Below are 27236 nucleotides of genomic sequence, written 5' to 3'. Positions count from 1 at the left end.
ATTTCGAGCGATTGAACGTTAATGAAATGTTCCACGAAAGCGTAGTGTTGGATTTGGATTCCGTTAGAGAGAGGAATGAGCTGTACAAAGCTACTTTCTTGATGGAAGCGGCCAACGAGTGCTTTGAGTTTGATCCAAAGTTGACTGCGGAAGAAAATCTGCAAAAATTGGCTCATGCTGCCCTAGCTGATAGTTATAGTTTGAGGTACCTATTTGTTTACAGACAAATTATTTTGGAGGTGATCTCCAGATGGATCGGCATCACAGGCAAGGATAAGGTTGTTGCAGTGTTGTATGCAACTGCTAGATATATTACGTGTTATTCTATTGCCAGACCACTAATTGAGCAGTATTTGGAAAGACAAAATGAATACCTCATCACCATATTACAAAATGCTCCTTCGCAGGACGCTGAGCAACTGCGTATGATATTATTAGCATACTATAGACTGCTGCACCATAACAAGGAAATATTCGCGAAATTTATCAGGCCAGAAGTCATGTATAAAATCATGAATCATGAAGAAAATAGCCATGTGGTAAAGTATTTGGCTGTTAAGATTCTGTCCATATACTTGGACTCAGGTGAAAAGGCACTGAAAGATATGATAAAGGTACATTTCAATGAGAACGAGGCGATCTTGGGTCCTTACGAGAAGAATGAAAAAGTTGATTACAGATTCTTAGAGCTGAATGAGGCAAAGATTGTTTCCTGTTTCTCAAGGTTGCCCGTACCGGATGAAGAGTTCGTCATTTCGAGCAATCAACACTGTTTTGTCCTGTCTCCTCAAGATTTCACTGACCGGGTGGTCTCAATATGTGGTGTTCTTGTTCCAAGGGTTACTACTGTTCCTGACAGGGAACCATATAATATAACCTATGTCCCAACTGAGAAGGCAATCGTGACACTTCGCCAATTAGCCCAAAGTATGCGAAATTCAGAACCTATGATGTTAATTGGTAAAGCTGGGTCCGGTAAGACATTTTTGATTAACGAATTGACCAAATATCTGAGGTGCCATGATTCCGTTGTTAAGATACATCTGGGAGAGCAAACTGATGCCAAGCTGCTAATAGGAACTTACACTTCAGGTGAAAAACCTGGTACCTTTGTATGGAGATCTGGCGTGTTGACCACAGCAGTGAGAGAAGGTCGCTGTGTACTTATCGAGGACGTAGATAAGGCTCCTACAGAGGTTTTGTCAATTCTATTGACACTGCTTGAAAGACGTGAGCTAAACGTGCCTTCTAGAGGTGAAACAATCAAAGCGGCAAACGGTTTTCAAATGATCTCAACGGTGAGGACAAACGAAGAGGGAGCAAATCAACAGAAGAACAGCACGTCAAGTATGAATTTACTTGGTATGAGGTTATGGAATATAATAAGGTTGGAAGAGCCTAATGAGGCCGATCTTCGAGAAATTTTGACCAAAAAATTCCCTATACTACTCCATTTGATACCGCGACTCATCCAGACCTATAAGTCCGTGAGGGAGATTTATTTGGACTCAAGATTTACGTCATTAAACAAAGGAGCTCATACAAGAATAGTGTCCGCTAGGGACCTTGTCAAACTATGTCATAGGCTTCAAGTCCTTCTAGCTAATAACAGGATAACCGAGCCTGATCAGCTAATTGAATCGCAAGTTTACGATGACATCTTTGCAGAGGCTACTGACTGTTTTGCTGGTGCTATCAGTGAGAGCAAGGCTTTGGAACCACTTATTAGTTGCGTTGGTGAATGCCTGGAGATCTCTAACGCCAGGATTGCATTGTACTTGAAAAATCATGTACCTAAGTTTGAAACTCATCAAAATCATGTTGAGGTTGGAAGATCGATGTTGACAAGATCGGAACTAATTTTGCAAAAAAAATCAGTCAACTCGACTTCTTTCGCCTCCACTAATCACTCCTTGCGGTTGATGGAGCAGATAGGTGTTGCCGTTCAAATGTGTGAGCCTGTTCTGCTAGTGGGTGAGACAGGTACGGGTAAAACAACAGTTGTACAACAGCTCAGCAAACTTTTACACAAGCCCTTGACGGTTATTAATGTTTCTCAACAGACAGAGACGGGTGACTTGTTAGGTGGTTACAAGCCAGTTAACTCCAAGACAATCGCACTGCCGATTCAGGAGACCTTTGAATCGCTATTCGGGGCTACGTTCTCATTGAAGAAAAATGAACATTTCTATAAGATGCTTCACAAGTGTTTCAATAGAAGTCAATGGAGAAATGTCGTTCGCCTTTGGGCGGAGGCCTGTAAAATGGCCCATAGCATTCTCGAGATCACAAAAGAATCCGAGGAGGACGACAATAAAAAGAAGAAGAAGAAGAGAAGACTTGATGATCATGAAAAAAAGCTTCTCTCAGATAAATGGACTGAATTTGAAGACCTGGTACGAAAGTTTGAAGCCCAATCCTCCTCCATCGAGGGTTCTTTTGTTTTTGACTTTGTTGAAGGTTCATTGGTAAGAGCTGTAAGAAATGGGGAATGGTTGCTTTTAGATGAGGTCAATTTGGCATCTGCCGACACATTAGAAAGTATATCAGATTTGTTAGCTGAGAAGGACTCTAGAAGCATTTTACTATCTGAAAAGGGCGATGCTGAACCGGTTAAAGCTCACCCAGACTTTAGAATATTTGCATGCATGAATCCCGCGACCGATGTCGGTAAGAGGGACTTGCCATCAGGCATTAGGTCGAGGTTTACCGAAATTTACGTTCATTCACCAGATCGTGATATATCGGACCTCTTGACCATTATTGATAAATACATTCACAGGTACAGCGTAAGCGATGAATGGGTGGGCAATGACATTGCAGAGCTTTACTTGCAAGCCAAAAAATTAGCCGAAGATCACCAAATTGTGGATGGATCCAACGAGAAACCACACTTCAGCATTCGTACGTTAACTCGTACTTTACTCTATGTTTGTGACATTGTTCATATTTACGGTCTTCGCCGCTCACTATATGATGGTTTCTGCATGAGTTTTCTAACTCTTCTGTCACAAAAGTCGGAGGAACTTCTTGAACCCATCATTCAAAAGTATACTCTCGGAAGATTGAAGAATGTGAAATCAGTCATATCTCAAGCACCACAATCACCAGGCCCCGACTACGTTCAATTCAAGCATTACTGGATGAAGAAGGGTCAGGAGGAAATAAAGGAACAAGCGCATTATATCATCACTCCATTTGTTGAGAAAAATTTGATGAATTTGGTGAGAGCAACTTCGAGCAAAAGATTCCCTGTTCTTGTTCAAGGTCCTACCTCGGCCGGTAAGACCAGTATGGTTAAATATCTCGCTGAGATTACTGGTCACAAATTTGTTCGTATTAACAACCACGAGCACACCGATTTACAGGAATACTTGGGTACTTATGTTACCGATGATACCGGTAAATTGGCATTTAAAGAAGGTGTTCTAGTGGAAGCTTTAAGAAACGGTTACTGGATTGTGCTAGACGAGTTGAATTTGGCTCCCACCGACGTTTTAGAGGCTCTTAATAGATTGCTTGACGATAATCGAGAGCTATTCATACCAGAGACACAAGAAACCGTCCACCCCCATCCCGATTTCATGCTGTTTGCAACACAGAACCCTCCTGGTATATATGGTGGCCGTAAAATTCTTTCCAGAGCTTTTAGAAATCGTTTCCTCGAGCTTCATTTCGATGATATTCCTCAAGATGAACTGGAAGTGATTTTGCGCGAACGCTGTCAAATAGCTCCACCCTACGCAAAGAAAATCGTGGAGGCTTATCGCAACCTTTCGGTTGAAAGGTCATCATCGAGACTTTTCGAGCAGAAGAATAGTTTCGCTACCTTACGTGACCTTTTCCGTTGGGCTCTCAGAGATGCTGTTGGTTACGAGCAGTTGGCTTCCAATGGTTACATGTTACTAGCTGAGCGTTGTAGGACACCCCAGGAAAAAGAAGTTGTGCAGAGGACACTAGAGAAAGTAATGAAGGTAAAACTTGATATGGACAAATACTATGAAGGTTTAGAAGACAAATCATTAGTTGCGAAAGAATCCTCTGTTGTTTGGACAAAAGCATTGCGCCGTCTATCTGTCTTGGTTTCTACTTGTCTACAGAACAATGAACCCGTCTTACTGGTCGGTGAAACTGGTTGCGGTAAAACAACGATTTGTCAATTGTTGGCCTGGTTCAAAACCAAGCAGTTAATTACTTTAAACGCGCATCAGAATACAGAAACCGGTGACTTACTCGGAGCTCAAAGGCCTGTTCGTAATAGATCTGCCATCCAGGCCAAGTTGGCCGAAGAGCTACGTGAGGTTTTGGGCAGCTCTCTAAGCTCGACAAATGAGCCCAGCCTGGATGAAATGCTTGAAATATATGACAGTATGGATAAGACGAGTATTAATGAGCGTCAATTGGCGTCGATCAAAAAACTGCGGGAAAACTCAAAAGTCCTCTTTGAATGGTGTGATGGTCCACTAATTCATGCTTTGAAAAGTGGCAACTTTTTTCTGCTGGATGAAATTTCATTAGCCGATGACTCAGTCCTGGAAAGATTGAATAGTGTGCTAGAGCCTGAGCGAAGCTTGTTACTGGCTGAGAAGGGGGCCTCCGACTGCCTCGTAACTGCTACCGATGGCTTCCAGTTCTTCGCTACAATGAACCCTGGTGGAGACTATGGTAAGAAAGAGCTGTCCCCTGCTTTGAGAAATCGTTTTACTGAAATATGGGTCTCCTCGATGGAGGACTTTGATGATGTTCAATTAATCGTATCGTCGAAATTAGCACCACCTCTGAAATTCCTAGGGAAAGTGATTGTTGCATTTTCAGAATGGTTTGCCGTAAAGTTTGGCGGTGGCAATGCCTCTAGTGGTGTGGTTTCCCTTCGTGATATTCTGGCTTGGGTTGAATTCATGAATAGCAGTATTTCGACTGTCAAAGACCCCAAGGCAGTACTCTCTCATGGTGCGGCAATGGTATTCATTGATGCTCTAGGAACGAATAACACAGCTTATCTTGCTGAAAGTGAGGACGGTTTGTATGAGTTAAAGCGAGAGTGCATTAGGCAGCTATCGGAGTTTGCAAAAGGAGATTTAAGTGCATATTTCAAAAATTCTACCACGATCGAAGTTAAGAAAGATGCTTTGCTAGTTGGACCCTTCAAGTTGTCCAGAAATTCAACGGAAAACATCACCAACTCCTTCAACTGGAATGCCCCCACTACTGCCATGAATCTTCAACGCGTCGCGCGTGCCTTACAAGTGCATAAACCAATATTGCTTGAAGGTAGTCCAGGTGTAGGTAAAACAAGTTTGGTGACAGTCTTGGCCGAGATTACGGGCAATAATTTAACTCGTATCAATTTGTCAGAACAAACCGATCTAATAGACCTTTTTGGTTCTGATGTTCCAGGGGAAAATTCTGGAGAGTTTGTATGGCGAGATGCCCCATTTCTTAGAGCAATGCAATTAGGTGAATGGGTCCTTTTGGATGAAATGAACTTGGCATCCCAATCTGTACTGGAAGGTCTGAATGCATGCCTTGACCACCGTGGGGAAGCCTATATCCCAGAATTGGATAAGAATTTTGCACGCCATCCGAACTTCACTGTCTTCGCTGCACAAAATCCACAGTACCAAGGTGGTGGTAGAAAAGGTCTGCCAAAATCATTTGTTAATCGTTTCAGTGTTGTTTACATCAACACCCTTTGTAGCAATGATTTGTTGTTAATCGTCAACAATTTGTTCCCGAATATTAACACTGCCACAGCTGCAAAGATGATTGAACTAATGTCAGTCCTCGAAGATCAGGTTTGCAAAAGAAAGTTATGGGGTACTCAGGGATCACCGTGGGAATTCAATCTAAGAGATACTCTTAGATGGATGAAATTGATGACCGAGGAGTCTCTATTGGAGGAAGCGCAAGTGGCGGACTTTTTTGATATCATCGTAAGACAAAGGTTTAGAAATGTACCAGACAGGGAAAAGGCCCAGATGTTAATTGAGAATATTTTTGGAGCTTACAAAAGAAGAGATGATTTCTATAAGATTGATGCAGACTACCTTCAAATCAATGCGGAGGTTATAAGAAGGAACGATTCATATCACTACCCAACCGCTCATTTATCTCCATTGCAGTGTAATTTCGGTATCTATGAGTCTGCCATTCGATGCATAAAAAACAATTGGCCTGTTATATTGGTGGGACCCAGTAACTCTGGTAAGACAGACCTTGTCATGTTTTTGGCAGCAACTATTGGTGCGGAAGTTGCAATGTTTTCGATGAATAGCGATGTCGATAGCATGGATATTTTGGGTGGGTATGAGCAAGTTGATCTGACTAGAAAGATTTCGCACATTACAGATAATCTACGTCGATATCTGAGGAAGTCTCTCACGGCCAATATGGGATTCGATGGTCAGAACCCAGATGCAGTTGTTACAGGATTCGAGCTCATGGACTTCGTGTCACATTTTTCAGTCACCGCTGAGAATTTCGAAGAGTTCCAGAAGCGTTTTGATGCCTTTTATTGTTTCATGACCGAAAACGCTGAGGTCAAGGAATTAGCTTCTAGTATCAAAGATATGTCCTCCCTCGTTGTCAAAGAGGCCGCGGTTAAATTTGAGTGGTTCGATGGTATTTTAGTTAGAGCAGTCGAGAAGGGGCACTGGCTAATACTAGATAATGCAAATCTGTGCTCGCCATCGGTTTTGGATAGACTAAACTCTCTACTGGAGACTAATGGATCCTTAATTATAAACGAATGCAGTCAAGCAGATGGTCAACCCAAACAGGTTTTCCCGCATCCTAACTTTAGGTTATTCTTAACAGTCAACCCGAAATATGGTGAGTTGTCGAGAGCTATGAGGAATAGAGGAGTTGAACTTTTTATGGAAGATTTAAATGACAGAGCTACTAGCTTTGACAAACTCACGCTTGGCTATGATCTATCAGGGCCGGAGCACAAAACCCAAGCAGTGGATGACAGCATGAAAGCATTGTCTTTACGTGATTTGCGGCCAGCTTTGCCACTGAAGAGGTTTGTTCCTTCTCATTTGTCCTCGCCCGTCACATTTGCGCAAGTTTTGGATGTCATCGACCAGTCGCCATCCGACATTCTAGTGAATCCTCTCCTCAGTTTGATGCCTTTCAATCAGCTCAATGAGTTGGATGGTTGGGGTAAAAATATTGTGAACAATCGTTTTTTCCAAGAGGGGTCCATTGCTGGAAAGCTTTGTGCCTATCGTACCTCTTTGACGAACCTCAGAGTGGAAGACAGATTGGATTCTTTGATGATTCCTACAAAAGAGAGAGTATCTGGGCTTTTGAGATTGAATACAGAGAGCTGCAATGCACAAAATTACTTACCAACACTCAATGTTTATGAACTTTCGACCATCGAGAAGGCTCTTCCTCAAAATTTTAAGTTAGAGTCCATCTACCTGCTGGCTGCCCTAGAATTACTTCTTAAGTGCGATTCTGACCTGCAGTACACTTCCGCAAAGGCCACAGGAGGTAAGCTCAACGATCTTTCCTATATTGAAATGTCAGCAGCATTAGAAAATGGCCGTAATATCAAGACGCCGCCACGAATTCCAATCTACAGAGTTCTGAAAAGGACTATAGAATTTCTCTCTCAGAAAGTTCTCGAAGGAGAGCTTATGAAAGGTTTTGACTTCTATCAATTTGTTTGGAAACTTCTGATTGTCTGGATTGGTGCTTTTGAAACGTCTTACAGGAAAGATGAGGCACGGTTAGCTGTGTACAAGGACATGTTCAGACAATGCATCGAATCCGCTGGACAAGGACAGAATTTAGATGGTCTGTCATACATCTTCTCGGGTTTCAATAGTTCCTTAGATCTGGCACGCGGTCACTCGATGAATATTCTGTGGAGCACCTTTAGAAGCTCGTATCCCTCAAGTGCAGAAACTTGGGAGTTTTGGAATGAACTAAGCAGAAGCTCGAAGAGATTTGATGAAGTTGCAAAAAATCAGTTTCCTGACGCTTACGTGGAGGTAGAATCCCTGAGAAGTATTTTTACAGCTTTGTTCGAGGACATCCTGAATAATACTGTGAATGACTTCAGGCTGTTGCGCGCCAATCTTGATTCTGGAATTCAAAAGCTGGAAGAGATCTCTGCTATGTTTTTAACCAAAAGACAGCACCTGTTTTTGAGTGAGTTCGATCACATTGCAAGATGTTTGCTGGCCGAGGGAGAGGTTGAAATTGAAGCCGTCAACCACCTGGCACCCTTCACCTCACTGAATACTGAACAAATCTTCAAAATCCAGACAAAAGCATATTGTTTCTCACCATTATTTGATTTCTTGTGGATCAAGACAAATGGAGTGTACGAGTCTTTTGCGGACAAGATGTTTTCATCATCGTTCTTCAGCGATATTCTGGCCAAAAGCAATATAATGAAAAGCTTTCCAGGTAGTATTGTGGGACAAACATTGTCAGATGCTAAACTTTTGCTCTCGACGACCGTGAAACTCTCCAAGAAAGTTTTGAATGACCCACTCCTCCTGTTTTCGGATAGGTTGCGCCAGTGGCTAACGAATATCATAGAAACTCACATCGAAACTGATGTGACAAATATTGATGATCGAGAAATTATAAAAATTGCTCACAGTAAAGGTCGTGGAGAGTTTGCTAAAGTGTTCGAAGATTATCTCACTTCTGTTATCGGTCTCTTGAGAACACCCTCCTATGAAACATTAGGAAGAGCTTGGGTCATATTTGGTGCTGCACTAATTCAGCTGTATGCTCCTGATCGTCCTTCTGATCCTGCAATTCGTGATTATGTCATATACGACAATTTTCTGAAGCACAAGGGGTTCTCCAAACAACTCCAGACTTCTTGGTCCTCAGTTCGTCATGTTGTCAGTGGAGATAAGCCAATATCAGCCGAAGAACTTATTGGTTGTAGTTCAGAAGTTGTTCCACCAGGCAAACCCAGAGTGTACCGTCCGTCCTCAGCCATCGACGATTTATTTGACGAATGGACCTCGCTGTACAACTCGACTCTGAACTTAGAAAATGCCGACAGCTTGATGAAATCTATTGCTCTTTGGGAAAATACGTCAGCTAACCGGTTGAGTATGTTCCAACAGAATACTTCACAGCTTCTGGACCGTCTAAGGACTGGTTACCAGTATTTCTCAGATCTGAACGAGATTTTTGCGGGTTACATACATTGCATGAAATTTGGTTTTGATCTGTTAGGGTACGGTAGTCGTCAGAGAGTTACTGACACCGAGGTCGATTCATTGTGGGCAGTTGACCCTCTGACGATCATGTCTCCCTTCAAAATTGAAACTAGCTTTAGGGAAATGACTAAAATCTGCAGAAAATGTAGCACCGATACTGTGAACGTCGAGAAAATCCTCAATTACTATATGCAACTTTCAAGGCTACACAAGTCTGATGACCAGGTCATCTCTGTTTGGAACGGCGCGCTTCAAATATTGTACTACAGATGGTCACTCAGAGAACGCAAGGCGGAAAGTAAGCTAAAAGAGCAATCCTCTATATTCAAGTACCAGGATGATACTGATAACTACGAGGAGGATTTCAAAAAGATGTTTCCAGATTATGAGGAAATTTTGAGTGTAACAGATGTAGATGGGAACACTGCCGAAACCGAGCTAAATGAAATTTACTTCTCACTTGCAAAATCATATATGGCAATATTTGAGGATGATCAAGACGTGAGACTGGAAAGCTTACTGCAGGAAGGTTCTAATGTTGTTCAAATTCTTATGGATATGGAGGTATCTTCGAAAGAACATGGTCTACAAAGTGCTCAACTGACCTCAGTTCTGAACAGATTAGCTGGCGAGGTAGAACGTTTCGAAATGCAGAGCGATGATGTTGATTTCTACAATGGCTTCTCAATCTCGGAGTCGCAAAAGGCGATCGTAGTTGTCGACGCTTTATGGAAATCTACCTATGACCTGTTGATACAATGGCCTGAACATGCTACCTTAAATGAGCTTTTCCGTATTTGCAAAGAGTTTTTAAGTTACTCGACCAACACCCCAATTGCTAAATTGTTACAGAAGCTGGAGCAGATTTATACGTTCGTTGCAGAATGGGAAAAATATGCCTCTTCTCAAGTATCTCTTCAAGTGCACATTAAGAGCATAACTGATTTGATTATATCATGGAGAAAATTGGAACTACGAACATGGTCGAGCTTACTTGAGACGGAGGATGTCAAGTTGGAATCCAACATTGGAAAATGGTGGTTCTATCTTTTCGAAACAATAATTGTCTCAGTGAACTCCTCAGAATATGATGAGGCAAAGCTCACGACGCTGTTAGTGTCACTTAACGTGTATTTCAGCAAGAGTTGTGTGGGTGAGTTTGTTCCTCGCCTGAAACTACTAAAAGCGTTCGCGAAGCACCTCAGCTCTTTGAATTGTACAGTGCCAGGCATTCTGCGGGCAGTCAACAACATCATAGCTTTTTACAGCCAGTTTGAGCCGCTAATTATCGATCATATTGTTACTGGTCGGAAGCAACTGGAAAAAGATGTTAAAGATGTCATTTTGCTAGCAAGCTGGAAAGACGTAAATGTGGAAGCATTAAAACAAAGTTCTCGCCGTTCTCACAACAGTCTGTACAAACTGATTCGTAAGTACCGTGCAATCATATCTGAAAGCGTTCAGCCTATGATTGAGAGTGGTATTCCGCAATCTCAGAAGACAATAGTTGGCGCACCGCTACTGCGAATGCCAACTCCTAGAGAATTGAATCTAATAGAAGCTAAGCGGGTAGTGATTGAAATACCAGATTGGGATTCCAGACCGCTACCTCTAAAAAATATCGATGTTGTGATGGCAAACATGAATAGCTACCTAAAACAAATGAGCGATATGGAAGTTCCTGACTTTACTTTTGTTGCGAAAGGAATGGCTTCAGAAGCAGAGAGATTGGAAAAAGATACACCAAAGGTTTATTCAAAAGAGAAGAAGAAGTTACTGGCCTCCTTGAAAATGCAGAAAACCAAGATTTTGAGTGACAGTCTAAAGGAGCTTAGAAGGATAGGTCTAAAGAACAGTTTCCGGGAAGATATACATAAGGTACAGTTAACGGTTACTGCTGTTCTAACGAACATGGCATCTTTCTCGAATTCATCATTGGAAGGCTGTGACTCTCATTTCCTAAGGATATTAGACTTACTGCCGAGCTTGAGAAGTGCCGTCTCCGAACCATCTGATAGCATACCTACTGCTTATGTCGAGAAGGGTATGGCAACAGTGGAAAATCTGATATTCTCATTGATAACCACCAGAGAACCGATCAAAAGCCTAGCAACTAACCATGAGAAGTTCAGTCGTCTTCGTATCGATTTGGAGGCAATTATCAATTCGCAAGCCGACTTGCGGTTCAGGTCTGTAAGTCACAACTATTGTATGCTGCAAAATGTCTGTAAATGGCTACCTATTCTGATCGACTATGCTCTGATCACCATGAATGTGACATCCTCATTTGGCAGTATATCCAGCGATGTTGCATTCTTCAACAACATCAAGACTGAGCTGGGTAGATTCGAGCAGAATGCAAAGGATCTATCTACTTGGGATTCGTCTTCCCGAAGCACCTACGAAGAGTTTGAAACCTTCGTAGGAGACCTGCTGGTTGAGTTGAGATCCCGAGGCAGTGATACTACCTTCTTCATTTATAACATGCTAGCGATGTGGGTCGAAGATAATGCTTTTAAAGTTGCAAAGATAGAGTGCGAGGAGGGATCACTAAATGAGGTCGAAAACGCGCTTCGTAAACTTTTCGCAAGTATATTACTGTCATTCCAGAAGGTTTTGGAATCCGGTGTTGAATCCATTAGCGAGGACGAAGATAGGTGGCTCTCTACGTCTTCTCAACGTGTTGTAGGTAATTTGAAATCGCTACGCCACGTCATCATTGTAAGAAACATGGAAGCAGTCGTTGAATTACTGAAGAAGTACAACTATGTCGCGCGTCACTCCGTTTTGGTACGTGCTTTGGTAACTTTTACTTTACCGGTGATAAATTCTTACGAAAGTGCCATGACTACCATGCTGCAGAAGGGTAGAGCCTTTTACACCGATTTGGCACATGGCTCTTACATTTTGAGTGTGCTGTTACGGAACTTGGCCAAGAACGGTTTCTGTTCACCAGAGCCACCATCAGAAGAAGTCGACGACAAAAACCTTCACGAGGGAACAGGTCTAGGAGATGGAGAAGGTGCCCAAAATAACACTGAAGATATCGAGCAAGATGAAGACTTGACTGAAAATGCTCAGACTGAAAACAAGGATCAGGAAGATAAGAATGACGATGACCAAGAAGAAGATGCTGTAGCAATGGAAGGTGATATGGCTGGAGACCTGGAAAATCTCTCGGATCAGGAAGATCAAGAAGATGCCGATGAGCAGGAGGAAGAAGAAGAAGAGATGGATGAGCAGGTTGACGACTTGGATGACGACGATCCTAATGCTATCGATGATAAAATGTGGGACGAAAAGCCTGACGACGAAGCCAAAGAAAAGAACACAGACTCAAATTTAGATAATAAAGATGATGACGCCGATGTTCAGGCAGCAGAAGGTGAAAGCAAAAATGCTGATAAAGGTGAAGACGAACGTAAAGACGAGAATGCACAGGAAAGTGAAGTTAAGAAGGAAGAAAATGAAGCTGGAGAAGACAAAGATGAGATGGAAGAAGAAAACGAAGGAGAAGAAAACGTTGGAGAACAAGAAGATGAAGTAAGGAATGAAGAAGGCGAAGATCTAGCTCCAGAAGTTCCTGAAATCGAAACTTTGGAACTTCCTGAGGATATAAACTTGGATTCTGGTGAAGAAAAAGAAGAAGAAGAAGAAGATGGTGACCAGAACATTAGCGATACTGAAGACTTGAATGAGCAAATTAAGGATGAGGAACTCTCTGATTCTGTTGAGTCGGAAGAATACGTGGATGAGCAGTCCGATGTAGAGATGGATACTCATGAACAAGACCAAGAAGGAAGTGACAATGAGATGGACGACAATGGTCTTCCAAGTGATGGGGAGGAGACACAGGATAATCCAGACGAGAAGAGTGAAGTATCCGACGAAGAAGACTTACATGATGATCAACAAGTAGATGCAGAAGGCGGACAGGGTGCTACCGAAGACAATCTCGCAGGACTTGACGGTGTAAATGAGCCTGAAGATATCGAATCGAATGATCCAGATGCCGCTGCTCAGCAGCAATCTGGTTCAAAAGGCATAGGATCGGATTCACGAGACACTGAGGAGACAAAAGACATCGGTAGCTCCGGCGACACTCAAAGTGCCAAAGAAGATAATGAGATTGATGAAGTGGACAGAAATGAGTCTTCAAGAAGCGAAGCCAAGGAGGCCTTGAAGCAGCTTGGTGATTCTCTTAAGGAGTACCATAAACGGAGACAAGAGATCAATGAGGCATCTCAGGTCGAAAATGAGGACCAAGTCAATGAGGCGGCTAATCAGAGACCTGATGAATTCGAACACCTTGATGGAACCAATACTGAAAGCGATACACAGGCTTTGGGACATGCTAACCAGGACCAAGTCCAATCGATTGATGAAAATAAAGCAATAGAGGATGACCTTTCGGATCTTGAGAAGCATCAAGACTCTGATGTCGACATGGACGTTGAAGATGGAGCAGTTGGTGATGAGAATAATGAATCTGCGCCAACCGAGGGAGCGAATGCCACTGACGACGCTACTGAAGAAAAGAAAACAAGAGGAGCCTTCATTGGAGAAAGGAAAGATCTTTCTCAAATTGGTATTACGCTCACCGATGCGCTACAAGGGAACGACAATAATGAGCTTGAAGAACTAATGGATGAAATTGATACCGAGACTTTGCAAGAACAAAGTGATCCTCCAAGATCTATCGATGATTCCCGTGAATTATGGCACGACAGTGAAATTGCCACCGCTGAGTTGTCTGCACGTCTAAGTGAGCAATTGCGGTTAATTTTGGAGCCAACTTTAGCTACAAAATTGAGAGGTGATTATAAGACAGGTAAGAGATTGAACATGAAGAGAATTATACCCTACATTGCATCGCAGTTCAAGAAAGACAAGATCTGGTTGAGAAGGACAAAGCCAAGTAAGCGTCAATATCAAATCATGGTTGCTTTGGATGATTCTAAATCTATGAGTGAGTCGAAATGCGTCAAACTGGCATTCGACAGTCTGTGCCTTGTCTCAAAGACTTTAACTCAGTTGGAGTCTGGTGGACTTTCCATCGTTAAGTTTGGTGAAACCATCAAAGAAGTTCATTCTTTTGACCAGCAATTCAGCAATGATGCGGGTGCTAAATCTTTCCAATGGTTTGGATTCCAAGAAACGAAGACGGACATTAAAAAGCTCGTTGCGGAATCAATCAAAATATTTGAGCGTGCCCGTCCTTTGAATACTGGTGACCAGTGGCAGCTCGAGATTGTTATCTCAGATGGTTTGTGTGAAGACCATGACACCGTTCAACGTCTAGTGCGTCGTGCACGGGAGAATAGAATCATGTTGGTCTTTGTGATTATCGATGGTATCAACAACAGTGAATCCATCATGGACATGAGTCAAGTAAAATACATTCCTGATCAATTTGGTAACATGCAATTGAAGATTGACAAGTATTTGGATACTTTCCCATTTGAATTCTACGTTGTGGTTCATGATATCAGCGAGTTGCCAGAAATGCTCTCTACAATCTTAAGACAATTTTTTACAGACTTAGCATCTTCGTGATGCTCAACTATGTAATAGTAATGTATATCTGTTTCAATAAGTGAAATTATACAGATATTTGAGCCCAAATTCCTTTATTCATGCCCTAACTATCATCGCAGTTTAAAAATTTTCAGCGATCTACAAATTTACACATATAAAAGGCAAGAAACTTGAAAGACACCTCTTAAGTCAGCCATCTCATAATGAATCCAAATCAGAACGTAACAAGACTAAAGATATGCTCATGCTTACCAGGAGGCGAGTACTGATTAATATTTTTATTTCTACAGGTCAATCGACTGACCTTCTTGAAGATAATGTGATGATATAACTACTTGTTGCTCGAAGATACTTCGATGTGAGCGCAATGATTTCTCAATAGACTACAACGGTATCTGACTATCAACCTGTAAATATTAATACCTTGAGCTATAACTCTTGGCACATTCTACATGAATCTTTATTTCCAACTGCATCTCTTAATAACTTTCGTCCATCTTCAAACTAGTCATATAGGATGAAGAAAGGTTGATCAGCTTACAACTGTTCAATATTATTAATCCATAACCAACGGGATTTAATAGATGGCGAAGGGAAAGCCAAACGGGGTGCGATATCGTTATCCACTGCCGATACATCCCATTCAACTACCAATTCTAGTGCCACACAACCCAGTCTCCTGTATATATTGGGCTTACTGCTACGTAACGACTATCAACAGAGTTACAAAGATCCATGTGGATATCACCAGTGGCAAATATGCTCACGTATTGGTGCGAAATGCTGAGCAAATGATGTACCTATGGGAGAATGGCTTCTTTGGCACAGGTCAGTTATCTAGAAGTGAGCCAACCTGGATAGAACGTACAGTGACCAGGATCAACGAAAGTATGGGGGACGGCTCTAAAAACTTGGCTTTAGAAAGGATTACTGAAAAGAGAAGATTGCAAAGATTGGAGTTTAAGAGAAAGAGGGTGGAGTTCGAGAAGTATATATTAGACTTGAGAAGGCAAGGTGGTAGCATTGAACAAGAAACTGAAGTTCTAGAGAAACAGAGACAGGCGCTACGCGATTTCAAGGCATCACAGGATAAAGATAACTCTGAAGAAGAAATAATCCTTTACAATGAGTCTGAGTCACTTTTCGACGATGAAGGTGGGGTTCAACCGCTGGAAGCTTTGGAATTGATGCCTGTGGAAGCCATTTTCCTTTCATTTGCACTACCTGTACTCGATATAAGTATTAAGACGCTTGCTGGCAGACTATTTGACAATGATACTCTCTCTTACAATACTCTGTACCCTCTCGTCAGACAATATGTGGCTTACCACCACTACCGGTCGCATGGTTGGTGTGTGAGATCCGGTATCAAGTTTGGTTGCGATTATCTTCTCTACAAGCGTGGACCCCCATTCCAGCATGCTCAATTCTGCATCACGGTGCTGGATAGCGAAGAATACCACGACTACACATGGTATTCAAGTGCTGCACGGGTTGTAGGTGGGGCCAAGAAGACGTTGATTTTGTGCTATGTAGAAAGAATGGCTTCAGAGGAACGGATCGTTGAACTTTGGAAGAATGGGCAGTTCGCTGATGTGTTTTCCAGTTTCAAAATTGGAGAGGTAATCTACAGAAGATGGGTCCCAGGTAAAAACAGAGACTAAACTTTTTGATGACTTGTATTGTATGTAACTTAATTAATGTCTGCTTATATCAGATCCTTGTGCGCTTGAGAGACCCAACCACAATCTCTAACCCCTTTGTTCTTGGCTTTAGGGCCTTTCACTGGATCATCATAAATTTCGTTCAGCTTTTCGTCGTGCGTAGCTGGCTTCGAGATGCAGATGTATTGGTTATCGGGAAGCACACACCTCAGTTGTGAGCTTGGAAAGGGACAAGGACAATCTTTTGGTTGTGCGACGCACTCCATTGTGTCAGGACATAGATATCCACCACATTCGCTGTTTAAGTATTTGTCCTCGAACGATTGCGGAGCACCTTGTTGTTCCTGGTTCTGGTGTTGATTAAAGTTGAAAAGAAAACCGGACCCAATAGCTATCGTCATCAAAAATGACCCTAAAAGATTCCACATCATTCAGCCGATTCAGTTTCAGTCCCAGTATCGCTTCTAATACGCCTTTGAGCAACATAGTGGGATTAAGTATTGATAATTAGGCCAACTCATCAAATATCGAACAGTATAAGGCATGAAAAGTCACGTGGAGGTGGTATTGATCGGCAGTTCCGATGCAAACCGATGGCATTTGCCTAGGTATCGGCGTTGTCAATGAGCCTCGTAACCCACCCTCCTAATGAGTTTTACATTTCTGTACTTCATCGTTCTCTTCCATCGCGAGACCAAAAGAGGGTCTAAAGCCCTACAGGAAGTCAAATTGGACAGAACAAAATATCAGTACTAGAGTATCCACTCAAAGCTTTAAGTAACCTCTTGAACAGCTTGTAGAATCTAACTATCGCGACCCTGTGTAATATTGATGAATACGCGTAAATCTTTAAAACGCGTTAATCGAAAAGCCTTACTAGAAACCTAAAAATTACAGAACAAGAGTCGAAGCTCCTAAGAGGCTGCTGAGAGGTCGCTATAATGTACTATGAGATCCGCCAGATTGCGGAACCGTACAATGATATTCTGAGGGATTCTTCCAGTCACTCGTCGTGCCAATTGGTCATATTTGTTTCATGCCTGAACATCGATGCTCTCTGTGCGACTAAGATGCTATCGCAATTGCTAAAAAGGCAATTGGTTCAATTGCAAATCGTTCCAGTTTTTGGGTATGCTGAGCTTAAGAGTCATTACTCGAGATTGGATGATAACATTAATAGTGTAATATTGGTTGGATGTGGGGGGAGTATAGATATTGAATCTTTCTTCGAGATTGACCCCAAGGAGCTACTTGTAGACAATGAGGATAAAGACGTCGAGAAGGGGGCAAAGTACAGAAGGAATATATATGTTTTCGATGCCCATCGACCTTGGAATCTGGATAATCTGTTTGGATCGGATATTGTGAATTGTATGGACGATGGAACCGTTGAGGAAGAGCTAAGTGAGCAGAAGAAGGCTTACTTTCGACTACTTGAACTGGACAATGAGATGAAAGAGGGCGATGATGAGGAAGAAACGGATGCAGAGCAAACAGACAAGGACGAGAATGATGATGACGATGATGATGAGGTTGAATTTGTGAATAGAAAGAGACCTAGTCCCGAATCTAAAAAACAAAGCAGAAAACAGCAGAAGAAGGAGATACATGAACTCGAGACTACCATAGAAGAGTACTACTCTAGCGGTACCTCCGTTGTCAATTCCCTTTCTCTTCAAGTGTACTCACTCATATCGGCGGTTGGTGAATGTAATTTAAACTACTTATGGTTGACAATACTGGGAGCCACCTCGCTGGATACACCACATCCACAGGTGTACAATAGACTATATCCATTGTTACAGGACGAAGTGAAAAGAATATCGCTAAGTAACTACTCAGGCAAAACACCCGATTCTCTTTCCCTAGAGATCCAACCGGACTACTACTTATTTCTGTTAAGACACTCATCACTATATGACAGTTTTTTCTACTCCAATTTCGTTAATGCCAAGCTATCTTTGTGGCGTGAGAATGGTAAGAAACGGCTCCATAAGATGTTTGCTACGATGGGTATACCGATAACTACAGCACAAGAAACATGGATTTATATGGATCACTCGATCAAGAGAGAACTGGGGATTATATTCGAGAAAAACCTTGAGAGATATGGTTTACAGGACATAATAAGAGATGGATTTGTGCGTACCCTTGGATTCCGTGGATCAGTAAGTGCGAGTGAATTTGTGGAAGCACTTACGGCACTGCTCGAAGCGGGCCAATCAAAGAATGGCCTTGCAGCTGAGTTTAATAATACCCAAGAAAAAGCGTCAGATCAATCGACCGACTCTGACCTCCCACATAAGAGATGGATCGCCAATTTTTGGCAAGGTTGGGATGCTTTAGATAATGATAAAATTACTCTTCTGAAACACGGAATAAAGTTAGCTCAGTCATTACAAAAGGCGATTTTCAACACTGGTGTTACTATATTGGAGAAGAAATTAATAAAAGACTTACGCATTTATAGGTTATGTGTCCTTCAGGATGGACCAGACCTGGACCTATACCAAAACCCACTAACTTTACTTCGACTTGGAAACTGGCTGATAGAATTTTGTGCCGAATCTGAGGAGAAACATCTACTTCCGATGGTTTTAGCGACGCTGAACGATTCTACTGACACATACTTAGTGGCTGGTCTTCCACCCAGATACCCAAGAGGCCTGGATAACTCACCGGTACGTAAACCAATCGTGAACAACTTTAGCATGGCATTCCAGTATATGACATCAGAGACAGGTGCAAGAGTAAAGATCGATAATTTCGAGAGTTCAATAATCGAGATTCGGCGTGATGATTTACTACCTTTCTTGGAGAAATTGACGATGAGCGGACTGCTCTAGTTCCTCAAGCAGCATTCATAACTACAATCATATAAGTAAACTCTTCATAATCTTTGTATTTTACACGTATTTTCTTTGTACCCTCTTAAGGCTTGATTAGATAACCGATGAGATAAAAACACTACGCTAGGCGGTAACCAATAGTTGTTAAAATGCCAAGAGCTCATAGAGTGAACGAGCATTTTCCAGATGACGAATCCTCCGCAACAGATCAAGGGCTTTTTCATTTACCTTCGTTACCTCCTTGGAAGACACCAAAACTTAAAGGTCCTCACCATTCTTCGAGCAAGCACCACTATGCTACCCCATTGAAAGGTTCAGCTTCACTACTCGTTTATCACTCACATGAAGGCAATGAATCTCAAGAAGACGTTGGAGATTCTGGTCTTACCGATGGAATACTGAACATAAAGGGCCTTAAGGACCACAACGATCTCGATTACGACTACAAACCGTTATTACGAAAACATTTAATAGCAGAAAGCAAGTTACGTGATCTCTTACAGTCTGAAAGGGCTGCTCATTGTCTCATATTCCACAAGAAAGGCCATGCCGGTGACATGACTACTTACAGGCCGGACCTCGAATGGGAATGCTCAGACTACGAAGATGAGCCAGATATTGACGACAATGGATCGGTATTGCAGGGTATACCAGGATGCAGCAAAGAGGATGTGAACTACTTAATAAACAAGAATTTCATGTCGCAGAGACCAAATGTACGAAAATATGATGAGATTCTTAGTAGGAAGGTCAATGGTCTCAAAAGATTCTGGGGATACTCAGATCTTACCAGCACTTTGAGCAGGAAACATATCCACGAACAATTCCGCCATCTCACTGATGAAATGTTCATCATCGCTGCAACGAAGATCGATCTCAAGAATCTACATAAGGAGGCTCCCAAAGTTGGAGGAAGCTCGACACCAAGCCCAACTCCGGAAGGTCTCAATACGTAGAAAGTAGCAGTAAAATAAGATCTCAAATGACCATCTTCGACCTTTCCACGTGAGGTCTTTCGTGCTAGCTATTGTAACCGAGCGAAGCCTCGAAGGGGCTTTACAATCGAACAAACTTTCACCACTGCTATTATGAACAAGCTAGACTTTGAATAGTCAAACTTCGCTCATCAATAGTTGAAGATAACGATGAACATTGTGAAACTACAAGTATGTGAAGTCAATTGTGTTTTTGAAGGTTTTTTTTGGTGTTGAACTTACTTACTAACACTAGGGATATTATTCAGAGAAAATTCCCTGTGCTTTCCCAAGAGGACTTATTCTCCACTATTGAGAAGTTTAGAGCTATTGATCTCGATGACAAAGGTTGGGTTGAGAAACAGCAGGCTTTGGAAGCTATTTCTCAATCTGGCGATGCCACTTACGATGTTGCAAGAGAGACCTTGAAACAGGTCAATGTGGATGCTTCTGGTCGTGTTGAGTTAGATGATTATGTGGAATTGATTGCCAAGCTAAAGGAATCTCAAGCTGGACCTGCTCCTCAAACAACTTTTGATACTGGTTCCCCTGCTGTGATGCAATCACCAAATCGTGGTGGATTGCAACACAAAGGCAGTGGAGCTCAGGCCAAGATTATCGTTAGTGGCTCTACAACTGGTACTACCCACACTATTAACGAAGAAGAGAGACGGGAGTTTACCAAACATATAAACAGTGTCTTATCTGGAGATGCCGATATTGGTCACCTCTTGCCCTTCCCAACAGACACTTTCCAATTATTTGATGAATGTAGGGATGGTTTAGTGCTGTCAAAGCTGATCAATGACTCTGTTCCAGACACAATTGATACTAGAGTGTTGAACTGGCCAAAGAAGGGGAAAGATTTGAACAATTTTCAAGCAAGTGAAAATGCTAACATAGTTATTAACTCTGCAAAAGCTATTGGGTGTATTGTTGTAAATGTGCATTCCGAAGATATTATCGAAGGTAAGGAACACTTGATTTTGGGTCTCATTTGGCAGATTATCAGAAGAGGTCTGTTGAGTAAGATCGATATAAAAGTTCACCCAGAACTCTATCGTTTGTTAGAAGATGACGAGACTTTGGAGCAATTCCTTAGATTGCCACCTGAGCAAATCTTGCTACGTTGGTTTAATTACCATTTGAAAGCCGCTAACTGGAACAGGAGAGTCAGTAACTTCTCTGGGGATGTGTCAGACGGTGAGAACTATACTATACTTTTAAACCAATTGGCTCCAAGTTTGTGCTCTACAGACCCTCTGCAAACACCTGATTTGTCGCAAAGAGCAGAGCAAGTGTTACAAAATGCCGAAAAATTGGATTGTAGAAAATATTTGACTCCAAGCTCTCTCGTTGCTGGTAATCCGAAATTGAATTTGGCTTTTGTAGCGCACCTTTTCAACACTCATCCTGGTTTGGAACCAGTCGAAGAGTCCGAGAAACCTGAAATCGAAGAATTCGATGCTGAAGGTGAAAGAGAAGCAAGAGTGTTCACTTTATGGCTGAACTCCTTAGATGTCGATCCATCAGTTGTTTCGCTTTTCGAGGATCTAAAGGATGGTTTGATTTTGTTGCAAGCTTACGAGAAGGTAATGCCTGGTGTAGTTCAATACAACCACGTTAACAAGAAACCAAGCTCAGGGTCTGAAATGTCCAGATTCAAGGCTCTTGAGAACACCAATTACGCTGTCGAATTAGGGAAAGCCAATGGATTTTCGCTTGTTGGTATTGAAGGCTCTGACATCGTTGACGGTAACAAGTTATTGACACTAGGTTTAGTCTGGCAGCTAATGCGCCGAAACATTAACAACACCATTAAGAGTTTGTCTTCGAGCGGTAGGGACATGAGTGACTCTCAAATCTTAAAGTGGGCTCAAGAACAGGTCACGAAAGGAGGCAAATCGTCCAAGATTCGCTCTTTCCAGGACCCAGCTCTGGCAAATGCGCACTTTTTGCTGGATGTCATCAATGGGATTGCACCTGGTTATGTTGACTATGATCTAGTCGCTCCAGGTAAGACAGAAGAAGAAATGTATGCTAATGCCAGACTGGCAATTTCTATTGCCAGAAAATTGGGTGCTTTAATCTGGCTAGTGCCTGAAGATATCAATGAAGTTCGCTCAAGATTGATCATCACTTTTGTCGCATCATTGATGTCCTTAAAGAAATGAAGAGCTCTATTCACTGTAGATTGTAAAAATATACATCATCCTCTAAATCTATTATATATGGTTAATAAACCACATTTATCAGATGGGGATTCTTGTGTTGGTGATCTGGTCTTTTAGTTTATCATCCCATTCCAAGGTCAGCTTCCTTATATAATTCAAGACATCTGTGGCACCAGTCCCATCAACTTCCTGAGTTTTGATATATTCACGACCATTCCTGTCGGTAGCCGACCCATATTTTAGATCTTGACGTTCAGGATCAACCATATTGGCGACGTAAACAGGCGCATTAGCTGCCTTGTACCCCTCTATATTGTGCCAAGGAGATCCAATCCATCTAGCTATGTAGAATAACCATAGCATTCCGTAATAAGTAAATAGATTCAAGTAAACGGAGAAGGAATGACTAATGAAAATACCAGGTTGTACAAGGTACTGATGAACTGCGTCTTTGCGTAACTCTTTGTAGGTTGCTAGATGCAAAAGATCGACCAATCTTTTGGAGCCCTCATATGTCGTATCAGATTTGATCATTTGGATATCATTCAAGGATAAGAATTTTGGATCAGACATCAAACTAGAGATCCAAACGACTTTAGCTTTACCAGCTAACAGTAGTGGTAAAATTTTATGAATCAGGTAGTATGGTCCGAAGACGTTTGCCTGGAAGACTAGTCCCAGATCGTCCCTGGATTTGACGCCAACTCTTTGTATTCTATAATTTGGATTCGTGACTGATTCTATAATATTGCAGCAGACTTGCTTTGTTGCACCGACCCAATCAATACCATCATAAACACCCTGGGCCGCATTAACGAAGAAGTAATTTATGGCATCGTATTTCTTGTCCAGTTCATAGTAAGCACTCAAAACACTGACCATATCTGTAAAGTCCACTAGCAAGTAATCATAATCCACAATGCCTGGACGTTTCAACTTTTTGACATGACTTTCGATCTGGTCGATAACTTCACGGACACGAGGGAGAGTCCTTGAAGTTACCACTAGAGTAAGTCTGGTTTTTGGATCCTCACGCTCAATTAGACGAAATGCAATATTCAATCCAAGATTACTGAACATTCAGTAACGGTTAGTAACGTTTCAATACTGGCTTAAAGCATTAATTCCATACCTATTCGTTCCAGTGATGACTGCAACTTTATGGTCAGACATATTATAAGTGCTTAATCTGCTTTGTGGTCTTCAATTGAGCTCTAAAACCAACCCTTTCAGAGTAGTAGTGATAAATTTCTTAATTGCAGCGATGTCTTGGTTAATTAATTCTCTAATTAGCGAAATCTAAACGACAAAAATATCATAATTATCGATGAATCCACAAAAGTCTATAAAACGATTATATGCCCGGTGAAATGCTTGAATTACATGGGAAAAGCTTCTGGACAGCAGCATCCACATCCTGAAGCACATTCTTGACTGCTTTGCCACCATTCAGTGGCACAGGTAGAATGCATTATATGCTCGCATATCTGGCAAACGAAAATACTTCTCGTAACTTTGAGGCCGCAATAATTACAGTTTTGGAAATGGACGCTCCTTTCGTCATTCGCCTCCCAGGTCGTCGTAATGCCACCAAATAAATCTTTATTTTCGTCAATCATTTGAGATGCGATATCCGATGCAGTGGAGTTTGTACTGAAACTAATCTTCAATATTTTGACCCTTTCCATTGGTAAATCCCACCTGTACAAGAGTTTCGCATATTGGTAACTGTAGAACCTAAACTTTTTGGCATCTTCAGGATCCAACAGATGTCTTTCAGGGTCATCAATAGCGTCGAGTACTTCGTCTTGAATCAGCCGCACGTTCAGATCTGGCAATCGGGATTGAAACGGTTGCTGGCTCCGTGTAGGCAACGGAGGGCTTGAACTAATCGTTCGAACGTTATAGCTCTGATGTCTGGCGCTAAAATAGTCCTCTGATTTCACGGATACTTCATCAGGTGAATGTCGATTTTTATTCAACCCCTCTACAGAACTTGAAGCCAAGCTGCTAGAGTAATGCGAGTGAAGGTCTGCTCTCACAGATCTCATTGTATCATTATTGCGAAAAGTAACTAAACTTTCAACTTTTCCTCGGGAAAGTGGTCTTGACTCATCTTCATCTTCAGCAGTCTTCAAATGCTTGGTTGCCTGGCTTGCTACAACGCAACACAGCATTGCCAGCATCTGTAAATTATTCTTTTTCTCAAAGAACTTGATTGCTTCCTTCACGAACCATCTGATACCCATCGGATGGTTGTCCCACATTAAGTCATAAGGATCAGAAATCTCCTTTGTCATAAGCATATCTGATAGTACTTGCCAGCAATGACTTATTTCATCTAAATTGTACTTTTCTGCCACGAGTGCATTATTTCTGGCCACTTGCTCTAAATTAGAGTTCGTCAAGTGATATTCGAGAGCCAGTTCTTTACGATCAGATATGAGATGGCTGAAGTCCTTTATGAAAATAATATTCTTGAGCTTTTTCCAAGAGTCCATAGTTTTGGCCGAATCTGAATGGACTGAAGTAAACTTTTTCGTAAAATTACCGTGCAATGGTGGTAATTTTGTTCTAACAACAACTTCATTCCTCAGTATGTCGCTCCAATCGTTGTCAAAACTATCAGTTGAATACCCATCTGAATCTTGGTCATCAGATGAGTAATTTATACTTTTCGAGGAGACTAGTTGAGTAGAAATTGTTTCAACGTATCGTTTGGGGCGCGTAGAATTCTTCCTAGTGGGCTTCTCGGCAGAACTATCTTTACTTTCCCATGCCCTGGGGCCCGTTTTGTGCTCTTTTTGATGCCTAGTTTTTCCAGTTAGTCGAAGCATTGTTTGTTGCTTTTTCTCCAGGTTGCTTTCTGACATGAAGAAGCAGAGTAACTGGCCTGTCGGGGTCCAAACGGCACCACATTCATTCGGCACTGGGGTACTGTCAAATGTGAGATCTCTTCCGAAAGGATTTCTCAACTCTTTGTTCTCAGAAGAGTCGAAAACAGCCTTATAATGGTCACTTTGCGTCTCTGAGGACGTGTCTGATAAATATTGGGAAGTACCATCAGAACTTGGAAGCGAAGACAGGTTTTCCAGGCCGATCTGATCGGTGATTTCAAAATTAAGTATTGGCTCAATTTCTTGATTCAGGTCATCCAAGTTGATTGTTTCTCCTAATAGCAGTCTCAAACATGGCTCCAAGCAGTACATCCCAGAGTCAGTATACTTATTGGCAATCTCCTCTAATTTTCTTGAAATTTCTTCTCTCTGTTCCTGTTTCAGGTTGCCATTGTCCTCAATGGAGAACTGTGGGGAATTTCCCTTGCTTGGGTACGCCGTCGGAACCTTGACATCAATCCTCAAGAAAACATACTCTTCTGGATTATCATCAGACCAGGGACCATTCAGTGTTATTATAAGCTCACCAGTAGAAACTGAAATTTTCTCGAAGATAATTTTAGGGAATTTATGACCAATTGAACTAACCTCTTCTCCCAAGTTTTGGATAGTGCGCTCAGTAAAAATGTTTTCTGGTGAGCCAGTGTGATTCATTCTGACCCCTGATAACCACGTAATGTAATTAACGTCATCGTTCTTATGTATACCTGAACTTGTAACGAATTTCTCCTTTCTCCTCCTGTAATCATTGCTCACTTCAGGACGAGAATCGGCAGGTTCTTTATTGTAGGTCATATATTCGTAATTGGGGAATGTCTCTTCGAGCCTTTTGCTTCGGTCGAGATTGACTTTGTCATATATCGTATTTGGCACTGGCCACAATCTCAAATCACAATCCTTAGACCACGTCACTAGCTGAAATTCTCTATCATCAACTTGGGCGTCAGACGAGCTTCTAGACCTCCAGAGAAAATCGATCACTCGATTAGTATGACCCTTGAAGGCGTAAATAGGCTGAAGTTTAGTATCACTATTCTCTTTTTTCACACTGTTTGTAAGACTTGCCAGATAAACTGAGTCACCACCACCAATGGTCGGTAGCAAACAACAACCCTCTCCAAATGGTAAATATCTTCCTCGCCATATAGGGAAATCAGTACGAATAGTCCTCTTTGCTTCTGTACAGCTCACAGAATAATCCCAAAACTTTACAGTGCCATCATTTGAACCAGTCATGATTTCATCATTCTTGAATCGATTGAAATCTATACTATTAACTCCACTTTCATGACCCAATAATTTCCCCAGCGGCGTCGAGCCTTTCCTCAGGTCCCATATGGAAACTTCATTACCATGAGCCGAGGCAAGCACATTTTGATCCTTGAAACTCCATTTGACTTGAGATGCCCCAGCTACCCACTCACGAGTAGTGTAAAAGGGTCTGCTCGGGCTTCTCATATCCCAGGCATGCACATAGGTGTCAATGGAGCACGTAGCCAAGATATCGGGATGCTGGTGATTGAAATTTATATCTGTGATTGCTCGAAAATGCTTGTGTAATACATGCTCAATGGCATCTGACGAGGATCTAGCCAAGTTCCATATAATGGCCTTCTGGTTTGATGTGGAAACGACCCAGTGCGGTTTAGCTGGATGCGGAGACCATTGAACGTCTGCAACTTGCCAAGGTGTTATATGTCGCAGCCAGCGAGGTGGAGAGAATGGATCGTCCAGATCAATGACATGTAGACCTTGCCTGCTGGCCAACACGACGTCCCTACCAGAGGGATTGATTGAGATTGCATTGACTCCACCATCCACTCTTAAGGATAAAGCTTTCCCAAAAGTCGGTGATTCATAAGGATCGCCACCTACATAGCCTGTCATCTCAATTTGAAGCTAAAGTGCTCATGTTTTTCTCAAGAGTTGTTTAAAGTCAT

The 27236-nt window shown here is 42.0% G+C and overlaps 8 protein-coding genes across 8 annotated transcripts; 5 read left to right on the top strand and 3 right to left on the bottom strand.

The window, feature by feature from the left end:
* Positions 1-26: 26 nt before the first annotated feature.
* REA1 (AAA family ATPase midasin) lies at positions 27-14756 on the top strand (the record flags this gene model as incomplete). Its single annotated transcript, XM_003682396.1, has 1 exon — positions 27-14756. The coding sequence occupies one exon, from the start codon at positions 27-29 to the stop codon at positions 14754-14756; it is 14730 nt and encodes a 4909-aa protein (XP_003682444.1).
* Positions 14757-15322: 566 nt separating this feature from the next.
* On the top strand, positions 15323-16402 carry SEN2 (tRNA splicing endonuclease subunit SEN2; the record flags this gene model as incomplete). The annotated part of the gene is made up of 1 exon (XM_003682395.1): positions 15323-16402. One exon carries the CDS (start codon positions 15323-15325, stop codon positions 16400-16402), a length of 1080 nt encoding a protein of 359 aa, XP_003682443.1.
* A 44-nt stretch (positions 16403-16446) lies between these two features.
* Positions 16447-16833, bottom strand: LCL2 (Lcl2p; the record flags this gene model as incomplete). The annotated part of the gene is made up of 1 exon (XM_003682394.1): positions 16447-16833. One exon carries the CDS (start codon positions 16831-16833, stop codon positions 16447-16449), a length of 387 nt encoding a protein of 128 aa, XP_003682442.1.
* Positions 16834-17343: 510 nt separating this feature from the next.
* Positions 17344-19248, top strand: CDC45 (DNA replication initiation factor CDC45; the record flags this gene model as incomplete). The annotated part of the gene is made up of 1 exon (XM_003682393.1): positions 17344-19248. The coding sequence occupies one exon, from the start codon at positions 17344-17346 to the stop codon at positions 19246-19248; it is 1905 nt and encodes a 634-aa protein (XP_003682441.1).
* Positions 19249-19400: 152 nt separating this feature from the next.
* On the top strand, positions 19401-20207 carry APC9 (anaphase promoting complex subunit 9; the record flags this gene model as incomplete). Its single annotated transcript, XM_003682392.1, has 1 exon — positions 19401-20207. One exon carries the CDS (start codon positions 19401-19403, stop codon positions 20205-20207), a length of 807 nt encoding a protein of 268 aa, XP_003682440.1.
* Positions 20208-20396: 189 nt separating this feature from the next.
* SAC6 (fimbrin) lies at positions 20397-22399 on the top strand (the record flags this gene model as incomplete). Its single annotated transcript, XM_003682391.1, has 2 exons — positions 20397-20417; positions 20495-22399. 2 exons carry the CDS (start codon positions 20397-20399, stop codon positions 22397-22399), a joined length of 1926 nt encoding a protein of 641 aa, XP_003682439.1.
* Positions 22400-22477: 78 nt separating this feature from the next.
* On the bottom strand, positions 22478-23479 carry ERG27 (3-keto-steroid reductase; the record flags this gene model as incomplete). Its single annotated transcript, XM_003682390.1, has 1 exon — positions 22478-23479. The coding sequence occupies one exon, from the start codon at positions 23477-23479 to the stop codon at positions 22478-22480; it is 1002 nt and encodes a 333-aa protein (XP_003682438.1).
* Positions 23480-23778: 299 nt separating this feature from the next.
* MTC5 (Mtc5p) lies at positions 23779-27183 on the bottom strand (the record flags this gene model as incomplete). The annotated part of the gene is made up of 1 exon (XM_003682389.1): positions 23779-27183. One exon carries the CDS (start codon positions 27181-27183, stop codon positions 23779-23781), a length of 3405 nt encoding a protein of 1134 aa, XP_003682437.1.
* Positions 27184-27236: the final 53 nt, after the last annotated feature.

This window comes from Torulaspora delbrueckii, chromosome 6 (genome assembly GCF_000243375.1).
Source record: "Torulaspora delbrueckii CBS 1146 chromosome 6, complete genome".
Lineage (NCBI taxonomy): Eukaryota > Fungi > Ascomycota > Saccharomycetes > Saccharomycetales > Saccharomycetaceae > Torulaspora > Torulaspora delbrueckii.
Note: the sequence above shows the minus strand (reverse complement) of the source record. Positions and strands in the feature narration are given on the sequence as shown.